At 27.2% G+C, this 23,656-nt stretch overlaps 1 protein-coding gene across 4 annotated transcripts in view; it reads left to right on the top strand.

The window, feature by feature from the left end:
* Window positions 1–23,656, top strand: part of LOC112603638 (rho GTPase-activating protein conundrum) — a 63,090-nt gene that overhangs the window by 23,080 nt on the left and 16,354 nt on the right. For 2 of the 4 annotated variants that reach the window (XM_025352318.1, XM_025352321.1), the window contains exons 2-3: window positions 12,967–13,116; window positions 23,241–23,624. In XM_025352318.1, coding sequence (XP_025208103.1) covers window positions 13,111–13,116; window positions 23,241–23,624 — 390 coding nt within the window. In that variant the 5' untranslated portion in view covers window positions 12,967–13,110. Of the gene's footprint in view, window positions 1–3,822; window positions 4,000–9,732; window positions 9,900–12,966; window positions 13,117–23,240; window positions 23,625–23,656 lie in introns of those variants that run through there. The other 2 variants (XM_025352320.1, XM_025352319.1) reach the window with 2 other exon arrangements.

Below are 23,656 nucleotides of genomic sequence, written 5' to 3'. Positions count from 1 at the left end.
GTGTACAATATATATTATGAAAGTAATTTGTTTGACAACTATAAACATATTATATTATGTACAAACTACGCGATCGTCGACGGATATTGAATGTATTAGATGAATGAATATAATGCGATATGATGGTGAACGTGGCATGCGCACTGAATAGTTTACAAAAGTTCGATGAGTTTGATGTTCCTGATTAATGGAATTTATATTTTATAAATCGATTAAATTTCCTTATTATTCGTTAAGTATTTCAAAACTTAAGAAACTTTCGTTTGAAAAACTCGATTCTAATTGTAAAATTATTTCATCTTACCTGACTCTGACAGTGGTTCATCTATTATAAATTAGTGGAATAAAAAATATAATCTATCTCTTGTTTAAAATTTAGTCATTACCTCCTCAGTGTATATCATTTTTAAAATATTATCCTTATAACTTTTCTCTCTACTAAAAATCTAAGTCAAATTTGACCATTTTTGTTTCCGTCTTACTTCCATTGTTTTTATTCATTACAAATTCTACCTCTACAATGTCACCATAATACTCGACAATCTCAACAGCTTTTCTAATCACCATTATTAAGTTAGTATTTTTTTATTTTTTTTGGTCATAGTTTTTATTATAGTCATTTTTATTTTTTGTATTACTATTCGCATTGCAATATACAGTTTTAATTTCTTATTTTTAATCAAAATTCGAGGATTATAATACTTAAAAATTGAATGTTTAAAGATTTTTAATTCATTAATTGATTTAGCTAATAAGCATTTTAAGTTAAATTGAGCGAAGTGGTAGACAGATATCTAGTGGGTACCTCTAAACCCCAATGCCGCATTACTTCACTCATCTAAACTTTAAATACTATAAGTTATAAAAATATTTCCAAAAATAATGGTATTTAACAAGATATTTACCTTTAAAAAAATCATCTTGTAAATTATACAATACGTTTAATAAATTGTTATATATATGCTATATAAAATTACTTATGTATAATGTATGACACAATATATATACATGATAATTTAGTATTCTTACGATATTTCTGGCCATATTTGGTTAATCGAGTCCAATCACATTAGTGAATTACTCACGAGCCGTCGGCACCGGATATATACGTACATATTTGCACGTAGACTGACTGGATGATATTATTTCAATTCTCAACTCCCAAACTCTAGTTAAACGTGGTATGTTTAGTATAATGCCTAAACGACAACGATTTTAATTTATTTTAATTTATTAATAAGTGGTTTTGGTGCCTTTGTTTCGAAACCATCTTTTGCCGCGTACGTTGTGATAATGCATTATGCAGCGCATACTATAGATTCTAATAAATATATTTTACATAATATATGTCAGCTATAAGTTCGATCGGTTTCTCCACTTTAACCTTTAGTCAAAGTGGCACAAAATTGTTAGTGAACGCTTGAATTCTGTGTATATTACTATTAAATATTAATGCCCCGTTAGTTTTTGCCAGAAAAATGTTCATTTTACATAAAAAATATACGACACGTTTTAGAAATGGTTCAGAAAATGTTTGACTGGTGCAATTCGACAGTGTGTAGATTAGGCCTGTATTTATTGATGGAGCAGCAGACATGACGAAAGTAGGACAATATAGCTATCATCGTATCTCGACGGATTTGTTATTATATTGTTATTTTTATACTTTTGATGTTTTAAAATATAGCAAGTTATGTTGAATTTGTAGTCAAAAACTGAAAGTTTCCCATTCGCAATCGAATTCTTGATAGAATATTCATATTTGTTGTTTATCCACGAGTTCAAATAGATTATTGAAGTCTACTAAATTGGTTTTTCATTGTGCGCCAGAACAATGTACCTACCTATATTCTTGTACCAGCTACCTAGACGGTAGAAGTAAAAAAAAATATCGTCTATTTTATTGTGTACCGAGAGAAAAGAAGATAAGAATATTGGTTGTGAAACTACAAATGCGACTACAATGGATGAAATTAATTATGAATTTATTATCTACGACGAAACTTTATTTGTCATTGTCGGAGTACAAATGCAAATCTCTTAATATGTCGCACACCGGTCAGCTGTGATAATCAAAATATATATCGTTAACAATACAATTGTCAATATGTTTTCTCGATAAGCTATTATTATGCTTAATCAGGTCATGCACTTGTATGTAATAAATTAATATATATTATATATCGGTCACCTTCAATTTTTTTCATATTTACTTTTAAGACAAAATTTCTTAAGTATTATAATGTGTCCATAAAACATCGTCAACATAAATACTTTTGAAATCCTCGTACATACTTTATTAATGTAGGATTAGATGTACATAATTTATACTTACCTTTGCTTGCAATAATTAATTGATCAATGGCCAATATTTTAATTTTTTTTTTTTATAAGGAAACCATAACATGAAATTAATTTTGCTGGATTGGATACTCTGTCAAGACATTCAAGTGGTTTGACCATAAGACAGTGTTATACCTATACATATTTTGAATAATTTTCATACATATATAAATTATAATTACATTCAAAACACGGTGAAAAAATATTTTAAATTAATATAAATTAATCTTGCACTGATTTTTGTACGTATTATATATTATAATACTTATATTATATGACTTATTAATACATTATTGTACTTCGGAGTTATGAAAATTGGAAAAAAATTATTAGCGATCTATAATGAATACGATTTATAAATTAACTATATTATTGTTGTGTAACGTCTTTTATACAAATTAATCAATAAAAGAATTCAAGGTCAACTCAACAGGTTTCAAGGTAAATCTTAAATAATATTAATTTTTATGATCAATTATATATAAATATATATATTATTTGTTGTAAGTTATTAGCTAAAAAAATAACTTCAGCCTATAATGTTTTCAACTTTAGGTTTTCGTATAATTTTGTTCAATACAATCATATAATAATTATTAATTTTAATACTTAATATAATTGAATCAAATGTCTTTAAACAAATATTTTTTACACAGAAAATTTCAATCCTGTTGAATTTTCTTTTAATATTAAAAGTAAAACATTAAATAATACTATTTTTTCCAAAGCTTGTGTATATAGCTTGGATGCATACATCCAAATCATCTTTTTATGTAAAATAGGCTCTTTTGGTAATTTAATATTCTATAATTTATAATAATATTATACGAAATTGAAAATCTTAAAATTTTGATTTTGATTCTGGTCATGTTAACACTAACATATGGATATAATAAATTATATGACATCTAAAAAATATTATCCAACTTATTATTGCTTATTAAGCATATAATTTCAAACAAATATTTTTATTTTTACATTACGATTCTTTTTAATTAGGTACTATATAATAATCAAGAATATAAAATGTATTCATGGAAAAAAATGTTCATATACATACTCATATTCTACATATTTGTTTTTAACATAGTTTAGGTTAAAATATTTAACAATAGATTACAAAAATATCCGTAGACACCAGCTGTTTCACACCGTAGCCAGAAAACAGTCATGTACGTATAATTTAATTTTAATTTTAAATCTATTAAAAATCAATTAAACCCTTTAAAGGAGGTAGTTTATGTTTACGTCGTGACTTGACTGTTTACTATTGCGTATGCATAACCAAAATATACACCCAAACTTGCCAAATTATCGTTATCGTGTTGTTTAAATCGAATTGTTAGCTATATAATATAATAATATATAAACGTATTTACACAAGCTTTTGTTTTGCATTATGGTTTGCGATCCATCCGTATGTGTGTGTGCAGTATGCGTCAAGAAAATTGTTATAACGATCATCTCGTCCTTCCACAGGGCCAGTCACGATTTTCCGGGCATCTGACACTACTGGTTGGTAGACGGACGTAACGAAATCGTGTGTAATCACGACCTATCATAAGATGTTGGACCACCGCTACTCGAATAAAAATCGCTTAGTGTATTACATGACTATCGTAACTTCGCTTTGGGCAGTGTTGATGAGAGGGAGAGGTAAATATTATTGTGTATCCGATATAATATATCCGGAATATTATATAATATAGGTGAACGACTGGAACTTTTGCGTAGACAAAAATCCTACGAAATTAGAATTAGCTATCAACTATAGTGCGTACAGAGTACATTAGTAAAGGTAAAATAGAAAAAAAATTTCTGTGCATTTTGTGGTAGACGAGCATAATTGTGTACCTACCCCGTCATAAATTTATAATGTAAATCGAACGTAGTACTAAGTTATTACGGTTAACTAAACAATGCGTATTATTATTGTTTTTTTTTTTTTTTTTTGTTTCAATATGTCCTGTATACATCATACTATTCTGAATCCCTTTTACTAGCAAACTTTGACTTTTCTTGCGCATTAATAATATATGCAGAGCTTGAACTATGAATGCGTAGTGGTATAAAGTACCTTTTGTCTTCTTTTTACATATCTTATAACTTTTTTAGCGTATCGCATCAAATGTTTCTAAATTATATGTAATATTATGCACTATAGACTACATTAGAAGGTTATAAATTTTTAGTACCTACATTTGTGTGATCATTATAGGTATTTTTTTTTTTTTTGCAATTCAAGCACCTTATTATACACACATACACATATTATATACCTTTACTTACAACATGTTCTTATTGAACCTATCTATAATAAGTCAACTTACATAGTCTGAAAAATCATTATTCGACCTCTGAACGTTTTTTTACATTAATCATCTTTATCCAATATTTATGTATATACATGTATAACATATACTTAGCTTGAAGTTTTTTGTACAAGCACATCGTCATCTCACCAATTCTAAACGACTCAATTACATAACATCATAGTACTGTAATGTGTAGTTACGAATTTATGATGGATTCATTGTTCGTCCGTTAATATTATTATAATATACTCATCTATACGTCATCACCTCGTACAAAATGCGTTTTATCGTCATTTCTCTGTTTTATTCTATACAAAAAACAACATAATAATAATAATTGCACATATGCGTATGTTTGTATACAAATCATCACGATTTTTCAAATCCGTGGCATATATTGTAGCGATACCTATATATTCTGCACGACAACTATCTGACTGACGTCTGTATAACTATACAAGTTACAAAATATAATACCTACGTATATGTAATCGGTCGTCAGTTAATACACATGTTTTGATGACTAATTCCTCACGACGATGGTTGTCTTCGACATCCACGCAATAAAAGACGATGACGTGCGTTTGCAAGAAAACAAATGCGTCGTTAAACTCACGGTACTTGCAAACACGTAAAGCCGCTATGATTCCGTGAAAGATAAAATATCATGCAAATTTATTATGGTTTTTATGATAACGTACTTGTAGCAGGTTTGGTTTTATCCCGCATTATATGTCTCCGCTGAAATGAGGCTCTAAAAACAGCTCGTCTCAAGTGCTTATTACGTACTACTATGGAGTATGTATTATTTTTTTTTATTTTTTTTTCTCAGCTGTAATAGTGTTATAGGTATCGTACACTCTTCGGATCACGTGCTTCAGACTCGTAAATGTTAATACATTTTATTTTGCGCGCGCGGCGCGGAGTAGAAAAAAGAACGCACGCGGTCAAATTATCGCCCGGCATGTAGCGATAACCGTTAAATTATAATATTAACGTACAATTAATATTATAATAATCAGTTTTCACTACGCAGTATTGTACCCGTAGGTATAATATTATATTTTATTACATTATTATCAGGAGCATTATTATTATGTTTCTGTGTTTCAGTATTTAACGGAAAATTGGTCCGCGGCCAATTTTTTTCTAAGTGATACATTAAAAAAAAAAAAACGAGATATCTTTCAGTGTATTAGCAGGTTAGGTTAGTATTTCATTTTCATAAGGCAATATTACTCGTGACAGTTAAGAACATTTATATTTTTGTTATATGTACACAAAGAACATACTGTGTACAGTTTTTTATGGTAGTGGGTGGAAAAAATCTAAATATGGGTCTGCGTGTGTATTACAAGTTTAAAACATATCTTTATTATTAAATATAATAAACAAACTTCACAGACCCACATGATTTGGATGTCAGATAAAATAGAGTAATTCTTCCCTATTCCGTTGTTTAAGTTTAATTTATAACAAAAAGCTATTGATGGTTATGTATGGTTTTTTCATATTATATTTCGTATTTTCGTCTAAAATTTAGTGTTTTGATTGTACATTTAAATAAAAATAAGCATATTCTTCTTAGAAAATTAACTGTAAATAGAGGATATTTTATATTGTTGTACTTACACATATAATATAGCATATATGAATATAAAAACAACCATAAAAAACTATCAAAAATTTACTTAAAAATCTAAATTTATGGTTATATATTGTGATGTATCAAGATTGGATTTTGTATTTGTGAATGTATAAGAGTTGTAGGACCATTAGTTATAACTTATGAATTAGTCAATTCTATAATAACGGGAGGACGTAGATATACATTATCGTAGTGTGCTTATGCTTTGCGTAAATTAAAAAAAAAAAAAACAATAGAGAGCGCAAAATGTACCAACATTTTGAATCTTTGAACTCTGTGACTTTAAAAACGTTAATTAACGTCAAAAACAAAATAACTGTGGCTTAAATGAAACAAAACAAGACCAAGATATTTTGGGATTATTTACAATATAGTCATTACTTACAAGTTATCAATTTAATAACTTAAGTATAACTTATTATATTAGGCATGTCAATATGTCATTCTGTTGGGTCAGTCTACATCATTTGCCCGGCACGTCTCACTGCCACATATAATTTTTCCTTTATCCAATTTTTTTAACCGTGACAAAAGTATTTTATTGATTATCTTATAATTTTTGGCGATAATTTATCAAATTACCCGTTAAATAATCAGGTTCTCTTTCTCTTCCATCTCTCCCGATAATTTATTCCTTGCCGTGTACTATAATTTACCTTTATTATTGCTCTATAAAGCACACCAACGCTCATAAAATTGGTCCACAAAATGATGAACATTTACGATTTTTCATTTCGTCTTACCGCATTTTGGCAACACAATAATGATATATATATATATATCACGCTCATCTCGTTTCGACAACGTACTTTTGTATATCATCGCAGTCGCTTTCCCAATATAATATAATATATTAGTATAGTACGAAGTCAACTAATGTGTCATTCTCACCAACATAGGTCCCTTAATATATTGAAACATATGTTATCTCTGAGCGATTGTTTTACGGTTTTCATCAAACGCCAGTAACCAATATTATAATACACCACTATTTCTACTGTAACACAAATAGAAACATAATATAAAATCCGAATCGTTATAGTATAACAGTAGCGATATCTACCTATAATATATCTATATAATATAATATAATATAATATGGTGGAAAAAAACGTTTCACGACGTTAAACTGTAGCTAATAAGTAATAATATTTTATAGCGAACAAAAACGTAATGGATAAAATATAGTACGATTAATAAAATATTGAACCGTATCGAAATTTATTTATCGTTATTTCGATTAGTCATCGCGACGGTGTCATCTAATCATATTTAATAGGACATCTACACTGCAATTATTTTCAACGGGTGCAGAATATAAATGCAACAGTGGCCACGATAAACTATCGTATAAGTCAAGAAAACATACGTAGTTTATTAGCATTATTAGGCACACAGACAGTCTCCTTTTTGACCAAAATGTATCTTTTCTTTTTTAGCCAATACAATTATCATCTAAATTTACAATTATAACAATTAAACTTGACTATTTTTATATTTAATTAAATATGATTATATCTATAAATTCACTTTTTAGTTATCAAAACCATTAGGTACATAAAACTGTATAAAAAATACATGTTTTTTTCAAATATGATAAAAATAAAAATTAAGTTTTATTTTTTATGATTAAAAATGATTTATTATACAAATTTATGTTTGGAAAAATAAAATAATAAAATAATTTATAATTAAATCTATTAACATGTATTACCTTAGTCAAATCAAAAACTAATTTTTGTTTGACAAATTTTAGTATTTAGTATTTTAATGTCAATTTATTGTATCCGTTAATAAATATGGCCTACGGAAGTGTTCTCAACACTCAATTTTAAAATTTTCACCCTCGTTGTTACCAAGTTAAATGTTTCAATGTTTCAAGTTTTCAAGTACCTCATCTAGTGATTTTTCAACAATTAAAAAAAAATAAAATAAAATAAACAAATAGACTAAATGATGAAAATAAAATCTAAACATGATTATAACTAATATTGTATTAAGTGTTTGAAAATTTTATTCTCAGATAAAAATAATGTCATTTATAAATTAAAAATCAACTAATAAAAATGTTATCTTAAAAACGAATTTTTAAAAATTTGTTAAAAAAAAATTTGTTGTAAAAAAGGAAAGTCAAAAGACTTCAATTATATAAACTAGATTCATTTTTCTACCAGAAACCTTTTTTAAGTTTTTAACTGGAAAATGTTTACTATACCTAAAGGCCAAAGATGATTTTTATTTTTAAAAAAACTTAACATTTGAAAGTAAATACATCACTTTTCTGCTCAGAATCTAAAATTAATAAAATAAAATAATATTTACAACTTTTCATTTAAATACTGCAATATTATTGCATGTAGATACTAAACTGTTATTTATCATACAATTTATTATATACACACTACATAGTAATCATTATTTAATTAATTAATTTTTGAACATTGTACGCTGTACTTTTTTAAACGAGCAAACTTGTTTCTTACAAATCAAAATAAGTAAGCATCTTATATGCTTTTTGTTGAATAAATAAAACCATTAATCATCAAGTCAAATGTCGAATGTTTTTATTTATCTATACAGTATTAAAGTACATTATACATAAAACATAAATAAAAAATATAATTATTATTTACTATAAAACATAACAAAATTAAATACCAGTCACCACATTAAAAATATTTTTGGTTTTAAATACCTATATAAATATTTAATTACGACGTGGTTTATTATTAACTCGTAAAATACTACATGTTATTTGAGAAACAATGCATTAATTTTTTTTAACAAACTGCAGTTAGATCTTTATGATTTCTAATATATTTAGTTAAACTTGTACCATCAAGTATAAAACTCACGTATATAAAAGTATTATTAGTAAATATTATAAATTATTAAATGCCGCTTTATAATTTAAAGGATTTTAATTTTTAACATCAGTATAGACAGTATACTGTATAGTGTACATACTATATGATGAATCTATTTATAATATGTAATCCTAACCACGACTTATTGTCTACTTTTTGCTTTGTACATGCTATAATAGATAATAGAAAAATAAATAATGAATGGCTTGTTGTAGTGTCGTTACTCTAGCTATAACGTAATTATGAGTGAAGAGGGTAATAAACAATAATCAATTGATGAACGCAGTTATTACAATGGCAATGAACTCTATTACATCGATATATATTAATTTGTAATTATTGGTATTAATTAATTATCTAATCAAAGAGCTTAGATAAATCTATAGTTTGGAAATTACATACTTGCGGTACCTATATTAATATTATGTACCTATATAAGGTTTTAGTCTTTGATTCGTATTGACTGTAGTTTATTACCAAAAAATAAAATTTTAATTTACATGCTATAATACATTTTTCTTCTTGTATTATTTATTAAGTACTTATAATATATAAAATGATTTACAACGTATCACACATGATTTTACTTCAGTATAATCGTTAAATTTAAATAATAGAACTATTTTGTCCAAATCTAATCAATTTTGAAAATTAATAGCTATGTCGAAAATAAAACACAAATGGACGTCTAAAGAAAATACAAATGGTCAATTTAAAGATTTACAAGTGAGTTTCTCTAATGATATACTTACGTTAGGTTTTAATATAATATAAGTACTATATACTTGTAAAAATTCTAAGTCACTTTTTTTTTTCTTGTTGTTACTCAAAATGGTGTGATTTGCGATGTATTTCTCGTTGGTTACATATTAATATTCGTTTATTGCAAAATATACAATTTTGTAATATACGCAATATTATAGCACCTACTTATATTACGTTTTTGTGTCTAGTTCATTATTTTTGACCGTCAACAATATAAACAACGAAAGCCTTACGAAAGAGGAGACAATCTACAACGACCCGAAAACGCATATTAACTAAAATCTAAATTATAATAATAATTAATAGTTAATAATAACAGTTAGTACTTACCGTATCATATGCTGTCGACCCGTAGTGGCCGAATAGAGTATTGTTGGTGTACGCGTGATGGTTTTACTACCTAGAAGACATCATAACTTTTAAATAATAATAATAATAATAATATTTCATACCTAATCGAACGGAATATTCGGACATCTCACAAGTGGATAAGTGGCTATTACCGTATTATTATATTATACGAACTGTCGAGGCGTGGAATACGTACCTATATAATACACCTGCCTACGTGTTTTACTCACTCACACAGTCACACATACATAATTGTATCGTATTTGTCAGTGCAGTGTGCACAGATATCATGTAATATATTATCATTATGTGTGTGCGTTTTGCGAAATTCGCCTTCGGGGACATCGTTTCGGTCGCGGATTCGTCGAGTTTTGTCATCCTCAAAATAATAATATTTAATTTATTGGGGTAATGGGTGTACACCACACACACACACACACACACACACACACACACACACACACACACACATACATACACACCGCGGGCCAAATATCCGAATCGACATCGTGTTACAGAAGAATCTTCTGGCCGCTGCTGACTTTCGCTTTTCTACATCGCCTCGTGTGTGGTTGTTCCACATAAACGTCGAGCCGCGAAAACCTCACCGCGCCTTACGTACCTATAATAATATGACGTGTACAGTAATCACAGGTATAAAAGTAATATTTCAATATCCTTTGCATGCCTATGGTACAGTAATAACGATAATATAGCAATAGCGTATAATAATTTTTTAGTTATGATCGATCACATTTCCGTCGGTGTTTTACTATTATTATTATATATGTATTTTTTTTTATTTTTTTTTTGACAATTTACGAACCGTGTTATAATATTATGTTATACCTATAAATACTTTATACATAATATGATTGTAATATGATGTACGATTCGTGATTTTTCTTTTTTCCTTCATCCTCTATTGTTTGCACTGCAGACGAGTATAACATAATATTATTGTATAAATATACCAGTGTTGTGGTTCTGTACCGTGGTTTTTCGCATAACGCTGAGCACCGCGTTCACTCTCCACGGGATTACCGTGAAACCGGAGAAATTTTCGCGGACGTGTGTGCCGACACCGTGCGCTCGCATACATTATACCTAAAATGGCACACCGTGTTTATCGTGTATTATACTATTTAATCATTATTTTTACTATTATAAACATATTATATACTACTATACACGTGTTTCGTACATGCATTCGTTAATACATATTTACTTTTCCTCTCGTCCGTGTGAACCGTGTGCAGTCGTGGATCGCGCAGACAGATGAGTATAGAGAAAAGGCGTTTCGGTTTAAGTTTTTTATTTTTTTGTTATTTCAAAAGCGCGTTAAACGGTCCATATAAAAATTTGTACTTTTCGTGTATTATATCGTCGTTACTGTTAATTACGAAGATTCAGCCGACGAGTATATAACGTTACTGTACTGCAGTAGGATGCGTTTTACAACATTATATTATTATGCTATTTCATTCAACGCAACACAACATTAAACATTGCTTGCTCACAGCGTTATGGATTTCGTTTATGTTTTAATGTCTCTCTCACTATATTATTCAAACTCGTGTATACCTCTTCGCATATAATATTATTATGTAAAAGTTTGACGCGACGTTACATATTATTATAAATGCATATTATATATTTAGAACATTTTTAGTTATTACAATGTTCAAATTGTGGTCTTGTATTCTTATATAATAGAATAAATATATAAACCCATACCTGGTGCCTATCTCAGTTTAGCCTACATACTCCTATCTGTATTAAATATTAATATACAGTTCTGAATTTTACATTTTATGTAATAATTTAGTAGTACGTTTTCTATAACGTTTTCGTTATCGTTTTTTTTTTTTCATTTCAACCAATATAGATTCACATTTTTACTACCCGTTCGTTGGTGTATAATTGGATTTTCTTTTATACATCTATTAAGTTAGTGTAATTGATTTTGACGAATAGATATTCTCAAACTTGATTTTACCGTATCTGACTGATATTTTTTTTAACGTCTATTAAAAACTATAAACTTAATTTTTTCCTTGAGTTAGGTCAATGATTTATATCCCATTTAATTTTCTACTTATATAGATTATAATCTCAATAAAATAATCTCGTTTATCAATTTGTTTAAAACCTAATATAATTATATAGTATTTTATAATATAAGTAATTAGTTTGATTTTTTTTAAGGGATGATTATTACATTTTTCATTCATTATTTTTATAGTGATCATTATTTTATGCTGGTTATCTGATAGAAAATTAAATCATCATCTATTTTATTTGCCACCCAGGAAGAGTCTATCCTATTAGATCAATACATTTTTTTTATATATAGTACCTATAAGTCTCTGCTACCATATTATTTTTCAAAAACGATAAATTATAAGGTCATGTACTCACTATACGTTACCTCAGAACTAGTGTACCATCACATACGAATTGCATAATAATTTGTGTGTATCTTTATTAATTCAACTATTTAACTATTACAAATAGATAAAAATATAATAAAATATGTAATATGTTAACGATGAAAATTTTGACAAAAAATATTATTTTTAATAATAATAAAGTTATAACAAAATTATTATTATTTAAATAAGTGCTATTCTTATAATAAAAAATTAATATATTGTATAATTTATTTTTTTTTTAGTTGACGATGAGGAGAAATAAATCAGTTATCGATCATTTTTTGAATCATAAATGTATTCATAAAAAGCTTTGATTCTTATCTTTCAGTCACTAATCATTATTTTAGAAGCTCGACTTCAATATTCCATCAATTAAGTTGAATCTAATGAAGGTAAGATAATATTATTTAATTTTTAAAACTAATTATATTTTAAGACTAAAAATTATTTGTTTTAAAATGATTTTTTAAATAATTAAATGAATTAAAACTCTTGTATTAACGCATTCTATATCAAGTATTATATAGTTTAAAATATAATTATAAAGTATAAAATTTTACACAGTATTTTTTGCTAGCAAATTTGGTTTTAATTATTTGTTATCGTAATTTGTGGTAATTATTGTACGTAAATATATTATACTTTTTTTAATATTAACCTATATTTTAATTTAATTTTTGAAAATAGTAACATATCATATTGTATGAATAATAATTAATATTAAAAAAGCTATTAATGTAAAGTTAATTTATGCTTTATTAGCTTTGAAATATGGTAAATACATCCTTAAATTTATAGATAAAATTAGCCGATTTAAATTTATTTCACATAATATTTCATCGTCGATACATATTTTTGTCCTATTTTATAGATTTATAGAGAGCATCATTTTTTTCATAGTAATAACTTAATATTTTTGTTGAATAAATATTATTATATTGTAAGAAAAAATTTACTTTTACATTAGAAAAACTATGATAACTATTTTTTTAAATTTAATTAATTAATCATCACAGTTAAAAATATATTTTTAAAAGCTTCCAGACGGCAAACGTATAGAAAAATTGAAAGTAATATAATCAAGTTTAAATCTTCTATCATAATCAATAATTGCACAATATAAGAAACATGCAGACTGAGTCCTATAAATGCATGTTGAATAATATTGCGAAAACCTTAGAAAAAATATTAAAGATTTTGTTGTAAACTAACCTTCAATCCTATTTTGTATATTTTTGCCGCCTACTACTAACATTAGAACATCAAACCCTTTTTATAAATAAGTATTTAAAGTTTTAATAGATGAGCATAGTGATTAGTGGAGCAAACATACAAGGGATTTCATCCCTCGACCATATCTAAGTCTCAATTAATGTTATTGAAGAATCAAATTATGTAATAAATAATTTACTGGGCATTATGTAATTTAATTATTCAATTCTACGGATAAAATCGATGTTTTTAGTCAAAAAGAATCAGCCTGTGTTGTATATGATTTATACGATGTTACGATAATTAACGCGTTTCTCTAAGTGTGCATATTCTTACAGCGTATCTTTATAACATATACTTAATGTATATTCGCGTTGTGCTGATACGGTACACGGTTTATTACATGATATTTATATATATTGCAATCAGTTACCAGTCAATTAATTTTTTGAAACGCTCTCCGGCAAAAAGAGTATAGGACAAAAAAAATGTCGTCACCGGACCGTGTTTCGACATGGCGAGTGTACAGCGATTAATGGTCGGCGTTGGCGGGTAACAAGTAAATAATATTATACAAAAGCACAAAACGATAACAATATTAATGGATAATAAAACGAACGAACCGACTCGGCGGTGTCCCTTAATGAGCATCGAGTACCTACACGCCTATATGGCCTATGTCGGGCTATGTATGTATATAGTACCTACACGACGCATTGCGCATACAATAACAATAATAATAATAATAATAATATATATATATACATATTATTATGTACAACTGCAGTTTGTGTACAACTTACAAGCCGTATCATATGTTTTAATATGCATTCGACGCGTGGTAGGCGTTTGTTGTAATATCCGTGAACATAATAATATAATGAGATTTGGCAGGCGAAGATCTATCGTGGCTGGGGAGGTCGCCAGCCACCAGCGCATTCGAAACAAAAGCGATCGATAAATCATGTTGCCGATCGGTGGCGCAACTTTAACGGAAACGTCTTTGGGACGTCGGAAACGATAACAGCGGTTATTAGAATAATATTATTAATAATCATCGGTGTATATTCAATATTATATTCTAACGATAGTATTTCCGACAGCCAGAGAGCTCTATGGTACTGATACGTCGCGGTCGTATTCCTACGATAATATGTTACCTATTGTATTATTTAAGTATTAATGATATTATTATATTTTATTGTATACATCGAAGTAGGATGCATATTAAAATATGCGGACGCCTAGCCGCCCAGGTACTAAATAATAAATATCGATACTGTAGAATCGGCAACGTGGGTATTTTCGCGTCCGGAGAATGATCGATGTTGCGGAGTGGCAAGGAGGGGGATCCTGTACAGGCAGCACACATATGCTGTTTTCGTCTGGTCGTTTTCTCGCTGGGTCCATCTCAAGGCAAACATGTTCGTTGCCGCTATCCAAAAACACTGATATTGCTCCTTTTTTCCTTCCACCCATCACCCCTTCCTCAGTCACACCACTGACAAAAACACTAGATCACCGGCCACCACTTCCCTCCGGCGACGACGGTTTCGCTTCAAATTTACGCGCCGCAACAACACACCCTTCTTTGCCATCGTCATAATATATTGTTTCAACTTAAATATTAAATACAGTATAACTACTTGATGTGAACATAAACTGATAACAGAAATACATATTATAATAGCATTCTTCGAATAATTACAATAATATATTATGCACATGCGCAAATATTTAAGTGTGCCAATAAATACCTAATATAATATGAAATGTATTGCGTATGTAATATTAATCCTGTATTTGTAATGCTTCTACGCCGCCAAATGATGACAAAATATGGCAATAATATTATTATTTTCGAATCGACAAATAAACATCTATCGTATAAAGAGGTTGTAGGCAAATAAGTTTTAAAAACAGCCGTTGTTCCGGTATGCGTCATGCATTCATACTTTTTACTATTAAATTAGTATATTACTCAATCATATAAGTAATTAAAAACAACACTAAATAATTTTATTTATAATTAAAATTGTTTTTTATTTATAATTTATGTAGAAAAACAATTTTAAAGGTATTCATCCAATATGCTATTTACAAATAATAATATATACCTAATATTGATACCGATGATATCGACAGTAACTTAAACTTTGTCAATGGAACGTTTTGATCTCGAAAGAGACTTTTATGACTCTTGTTATTCATAATATTTCCATTAATATTTATTAAAATATTGAGGGATAATCATGCTATAGCAGTATTGTTGGTTTGTAACGCTTTTGAATGCCTTTCTTGCTTTTAGAAACTCTCAGTTATTTATAAAAATTATTGTAACCGAAGATTTTCTCTCTCCGGTGAGTATTTGCTATATAGTATATCGGTTCTATGAAGTTTTTCTAGTGGTATTTGCACTTAAATAATTTGACGTAATAAACTTCCGGCAGTGATTTGACTTATCTCATTAATAAAAAATGTATCCGCTTGCAATTAAGTGTTGATTGTTTCTAATATACCCGTTTATTCGTTAATACGTTGTATTTAATTTTTTATTGTTATAGCGACCGGTAGATCACATACCGGAACCATTGTAAAAAATGAGCATATCAGATCGGTTAAGTATGGGTTATTATATGTATGTTTGATAGTTAAAAATTTTGAATAATTTGGTAGGTCTGTAATCTGTCGATATTGATACTTTTATTGGAGTTAAATAAGTAAGCCCTCCAGGCATAATTCGTAATGCAACTAGACAATTATGATCCTCAGTGGTATTCACCTAAACCAATAACCTAATTATTATACCTATGATTTCCTAAGATCATTAAGTTCGTCCAAAGAACTTCTAGCTAGTTAAGACTTAAGGACATAATTTGTGTTATGTAAACGTTCATATTTTAAATAGGTACTGTTTATTCCAAGCAGTGTTTTTACAAGCATCGTTTATGTTGATAAACATTTCTAACATATCATAAACTATCTAAGTCGAATGCTAATCATAATATTATAATAAAACAATATACGCATTTCCTATCATGTACCTATACAAACTTTCAGCGAACCAAAAAAATATTTAATTATTTAGGTTAATTAAAAAATTAAATTAAATTCTCATTGAATTCCTAGTAAAATTAAGATATTTTTTTTCGATACATTATTTTTTTAAGATTGGCTCTGATACAATAAATAATAATACAGTTAAATTAAATTATTGGTTTGATTGAAAATGAACAGTTTTTAGTCTATATTTTTAAATGAATGATAAACGATTTATTTTTTACATATTCTAAAACTAATAGGGAGATCTTAAATACTCGTAACATAATTTTTAGTATGCATACTTTTTTATTAAACGCATACACATAATAACTATCTTCTAATCATCCATCCGTAAACTAAACTACCTACATTTATGCTTTTAAACATCAATTGTGATATTGTTTTCATTGTTAATCCCGCGAAGTACACGCGCGTGTTGCAGTTTTTAGCTGATGTCATTTAAATTGCATAACGGATAAACGTATATACGGATCTATTAACGTGTTATTAACGTCTGTTTTCGATGTAGTCAACATAATCGCGTAGTTTTACTTGAATACATTTATTTTTTTTAAAAAAGGTTATCTAAGCAAATCATATTATTATTGTTTATACATTAATGTACACAATAAACATTTTAAAAAATAAATAAATAATTTAAGTTTTTTAAATTTTTTTCCATATATTTACTAACAGAGCACTAAATAAAAATATATTATCCAAATGATTACATGCATAATATTACTAAGCATATTATACAGTGTTAGTAAACAAAATGTAGGTTAAACAGTTTTATAGTTTTTTTTTTTTTTTTTTTTTTTTTAATATCATGATTTTAAATTTTAAATTTTCTTATTTATTTTTGCATTTTGCATCCGTATATGTATATTATTATGTATAATACGTTGAGTTCCTCTTGTAATTTAAATTATATTCATACTTAAATTCAATGCGGCAATACTTGTATACTGCAGATTTACGTGTACGTATACTTAAGACTAGACACTATAATTATCTTATTACCATTATTAATATTATAACATGAGTTATTTCTAAGAAACTATCTTAATTTTCATAATGGTGTTAATTATTTCAATTAAATCTTAAACCATGTTGTAATTTTCACTTTTAATATAAAATTTTGATTTGTAAACACTCTATAAACATCACAGATTCACAGTTTACTTTAGAACTTGTTAGATATTTTAACTTGGAGTTAATATGATTTTATTTAATTCATTTTTTTCTTTTTTATAAAAATTGAAAAATAATTTATTATAATGATACTTACAAAAATCACTTTAGTATATCTAGTATCTCAACGGTAAACCAACAAACGAAATGTTTTTATACTTCATAAAACTAGTTTAAAAATCGATTTGTACCTTCGAGTACACATAATTTTTTCAACTTCTATTCCGATTATTCTATACCCACAGTTATACAAATTGAAGGAATCTGTGTCATGTTGTTTTACTACTAGTTTTTGTTACACCAAATTTGTTTACTTCTTACTGGTCTTTTAAGCAAATTTAAATTGGAAGTCGTTTTCTATAATATTCCTTGAAAAAAAAATTTTCAATAGACACCGAGTGGTTTTAAAATAATAGGTACCTATGATACCTAACTTACTGAGCTATGGCAAAAGTTTCATTGAACCCAATATACATTTTATCGGATGATTTGTACTGATATACAATGTCTTAATGAAGTATGAACAATTTCGAATAAATTACGGCCATAGGGTTTTTTGATTTATCGAAAGAAAATGTATTTTTTACTTCTGTAATAACACGACCAATATCTTATAGATATTCAATGTGATTATACTCGTAATTCATAGTAATATTTATATCGTTCATTTACAAATGTAAATGGTTTATGAATGTCCCTTGATATTATATTTTATATAATTTGGATAATTTTTCCTACTATGCGCTTAGTAATTATGTTATAATATTTTACTTAATGCAATTAAATAAAAAGAAAAATTAAAAAAAATAAATATCAAAAAAAAAAATTGTTTTGTGATATAGATAAATTTATCATAACTAAATATAATTTTTATGTTGTATAATTGCTTATAATAATGTATCCAACTACCCACCCCAAAAAATTTCTACCGTGAAACCTCTTTCACCACGCTAAAAATTATCCTCAGTCATAGCAAATAGTAAACTTGTGCAATGCTTTATTTTAACAAATAAATTTCATGTACGAGTATAAATAGTATATGTTCAGTAGTCTAGCTTATGTGCTGCATTTTTTTTTTTTTTAATTTTCTGTTTATTGAATAGCAGTTATATGAATTCATATAGTTTTATTTCATTTTATTATATATTTATATTTCGAACGCTACCTACAAACTAGGAAAATTACATTTTTACTATTCAAACTATAATAAGGTGGTTAGATGGTGACGCATCATAGTGTTATAGTATAAATAGTATAATATTGCCACGGGCAAATAAACGTTAACAATACATTTCACGAATCCGATCAATTGACTCATTCGTAGCTGTTTCTAAAACAATATCATCCATACAAGTAACCAATAAACAATTCCGAGGTTTCCTGGCTATCTTATCGCAATGCGTTTGTACTGCACCGAATTTGTAGTATTGCTCGAGGGAAACCCGATCAGAATTCAATTTTTTGCACAGTATGGGCACCTCGTTGTGCACCAATCAACGAGTATAATACATTATATACGTACACAAATAATTTAATATTTTTTACTGCATACTAGAGATCAACAAACGGACCTTGTTTATTATATAATTATACACGAATATGCCATACACGGCCATAAAGCAACGTTGTAAAGAAGACCTGGGTAAAGTGAATGATAATTTTTTCAATATTGAGGGTTAAATATTATTGAGCATTTAAATTGGTAATACGAGGATAATAAATTAATATCATTCACACGTTTAAATTCGCCAAACAAAAAAAAAATGGTTTATTTAAAATAGTATGAATTCGTAAAAAAATAAAAGATAAAAATTTAAGCTTTTTTAATAATATTTATAAATTAGCTGTTTTAAACTTAGTTTATTATTTTATGATAATGAGTAAAGAACAGATTTGTATGCATTTGCATATTTATTCTGGTTAATCGTATGATATGCTAAGTGAGCACAAACTTTGTTTCATAACATAATGGTTTAAAAAATGAAACTTTTTTGTGCATATTTTTGCATATTTCATCTTTTAATATTTTTTTTAGAAATTTTTTAAATATAAACTATTGTCTATAAAAATATTTAAAAAAAAAAATTATATTTTTATAGTTTCAATAAATATCAAAATAAATTAATAAATATACATGGTTTTCCCAAATATGGCCTTAGACCAATAATCGGAAAAATAAAATACGTATATCAAGATAAGAAAATATCGATTACGGCCATGGTTGAACATTGACATTATTTCACTACCTATTGTTCAAAAAATAATTCTTGTATGCATATTTTTTTATTTTTCGTGTATATTTTAACATTTTAGTGCATATATTTATACGGGCGATTGTAAATTCTACCGATTTATTGGTAATCAATTTTAGGGTTGAATTTAAAACATGCGAATTCCACCGGTACGTATTTTTGATCTGAAAAAAAAAATGTAATTTCCACCGGTACGTATTTTTGATCTGAAAACATGTTAATTCCAATGATGGTAAAGTAAGTAATTACTAACTAGTGATCATTATTAATTATTACATATTTTTTTTAAATTTGTTTAAAAAATGACATACCTAAGTATCTAAATTTTTAATTTATTAACTATGTATAAATAAGAAATCTGTACATAAATTATGTACCTATTATCTATTGTAACTTATTATTATTATTGCTTACTATTGTTTTATTATTATTGCATGTGTAATAATTTTATATCACACATATACAGTAATACTAATTAATTTATCACAAATGTAAAAGGGTAAATCCCATATATCTAAATAAAAATAAAAATGTACCAGTGGAATTTACATTTTTTTCTCAGGTAAAACAATTGTACCGATGGAATTTAAATTTTTTTAAGTAAAAAAAACAAATCTGTGGAATTTACATGAAAAATGGTCTAAAAGTCCCACTCAGTGGAATTTACATGCGCCTATTTATACATATTTAAGATTTTTTTAGCTCATATTTAGTTAGTTTTTAATGCATATAAATCTGCACTCAAAATTGATGGCTATTATGAAGAATTAAATATTTTATTTAAAAATGTTGTTTTTTGATTATGAGTTGATTTATTAATTAGTTTGCATTAATATTATACAATTTTCAAATTTATTAGTATAAATTATTATTTATTTATTTATCTCATTGTATACCGTTTTCCCAGATGCCAGGGCAAAATAAATAAAATTCCACTTTTTCAAATTTTTTATATTTTATTAATTAATTTACAAAAAATAAATTAGAGAAATTTAAATTATGGTTATATTTAAAATTAGTTTTTAAAATAATAGTTAAGTTATTTTTTTTTTTTTTTTATACACTTAAAATTAATCTATCAGCTTTTCCCAGGTCTCCCTCCATAATTATCATTGCTATAGGTATGATCAAGAGGACGCCGCATCCGTGTGTAATCTCTGTCATACATACATACAACATAGCAAATTTTCGTTCTGCAGAATCTGTTTTATATTGTTTATTTTTAACATTAGAATAAATTTACATATTATCAAACTTAAAGTTAAGAATTTTATCTAGGCAATGACATAGGATTTTATTTTTCAGCTGAAATATAGTTATATATTATAATATTATAATGAAACTTTAAAATGCTCATAACTCACTTTAAAATTATAATATTATATATATATAAGCCTATGTCGTTGCCTAGATAAAATGTTTACATTTAAATTTGATAATAAGTTAATTTACTCTAATGTTAAAGCTAACAACATAAAATAGATTCTGTTGAACGAAAATTTCCTATGTTGTATGTATGTAAGGCAGAGACAACACATGCGGGTGCGGCGTTCTCTTAAAATAACATCACATGCCTCCCGTCGTGATTGTCATACCACGGTAGATGCTTCCTCAGTCAAGTTACTTTGCGGAAAGCAATCGACGGTCTCCGCCCTCGAGTTAGCCGAGCGTACAATATATCCAACTGTAAAGTACATTTAACTACATTATACATGTATACAAAGGCAATCATATTATAGCAAACCAAGCTGTGCAAGCCTTAAGAAATACAATGCATTTTTTAAATCACGTGTTTATATTATTTAAAATGTATACGAATTATACTTCGATAATAAATCTATTTATGGTATCATTAATATTCAAGAAAAATAGCTTAATTAAACTTGTACAATATTTTCAACTATTATAACATCAGAGATATCGATATGGGTTATCTGATATGAATTTAAAGCTATTTATAACATGTCATACAATTTTTGAAACTTTCTCAGCCTTACTGATAGTCTTGTAGTTATGCAAATTAAAATTTATGTTAAAACTGTTAAAATTTAAATATTTTCTAAAATATTTATAAATAGCTATGGTTCTTAAATTATATTTGAAAATGTTAACTTATACTGCATTTCAAATATATTTATACTCTAACTGTTAAAAAATAAAGCTGTAACTCATTGAAATTTGAAAGAATAAACCTTTTAAAAAGCATTTATTTGATACATATAAATACAAGACATATGTATAATAAATTCATAATTTTATTTTATTAATTATTCTTTTGTACAATTTAAAACTTGATTCCGCCGCAGAATATAATAAAATTAATTATCATTATCATTAATTTAAAAATTAATAAAATTTATCATACAAGGATAAACAATTTTATCATAAGTTCAAATTTTCTAAGTACTCAGGTTGATTTTCTGACATTTATAATATATATATAAATTCATTATAACTTCTTCAATATATAATAACATTTTTATGACAATTAACGAAGTTTAAACTATATTAATAAACACAGGGTGATTCGTTGAGAATGTCTGATTTGTTTGTGTTAGAGACGTTAGAGTAATAGAAAGTCCGTAGAATCATAAAACAACGTATTTACTTAATGAATCACCTTGTATAAAGATTTGAAAGTTAAACACACCTCACACCGCTAAGATTTAAATTAAAATTTATCCAATATTAAATATTATTAAATACTCGTATATATTGGTATATGATTATATCTACATATATTAAAGATAGCTATGACTATATATAATATATATGTACTTAAAATATACTGATCAAATTGTTCAATTGCTTTTTAGATTATGGAGACTGATGTGAGTCAAGATTTCGAAGACTATTGGAATGAATATAAGATCATCCAAGAAACTAGACAACTTGATAGTTACCTGGATGAGGAATGTCCACCAGAACAAGAGTTTGCTGCCACTCACTTACCGGAAGGCGCTGTGGAAGCCGATTGGCTGTCTTCCGCTGGTCTGTCGTTTTTGACTGAATCATTCGAGAACGGGTGCGAAGTTCCGGATTCGGAACTTGAACCGGCGATTAGACATCTCTCCACCAGACAAGCAGACGCTGTCAGGTTGAGAGTACATTCACTCAATCATACGGTTAGACAAAGGGGTAGACAGCTAAAGGCAAGGCACAAAAAACCTGATATAAGAGACGTTTTCCGCGACTTTGAAGTAAGTTTGAGTATTCACTGAAAAAAACTATA

Source organism: Melanaphis sacchari, unplaced genomic scaffold, assembly GCF_002803265.2.
Source record: "Melanaphis sacchari strain LSU unplaced genomic scaffold, SCAv2.0 Contig10_pilon_pilon, whole genome shotgun sequence".
NCBI classification, from domain to species: Eukaryota; Metazoa; Arthropoda; class Insecta; order Hemiptera; family Aphididae; genus Melanaphis; species Melanaphis sacchari.
The sequence above is the reverse complement of the archived record's forward strand: the minus strand, read 5'-3'. Positions and strand labels throughout refer to the sequence as shown.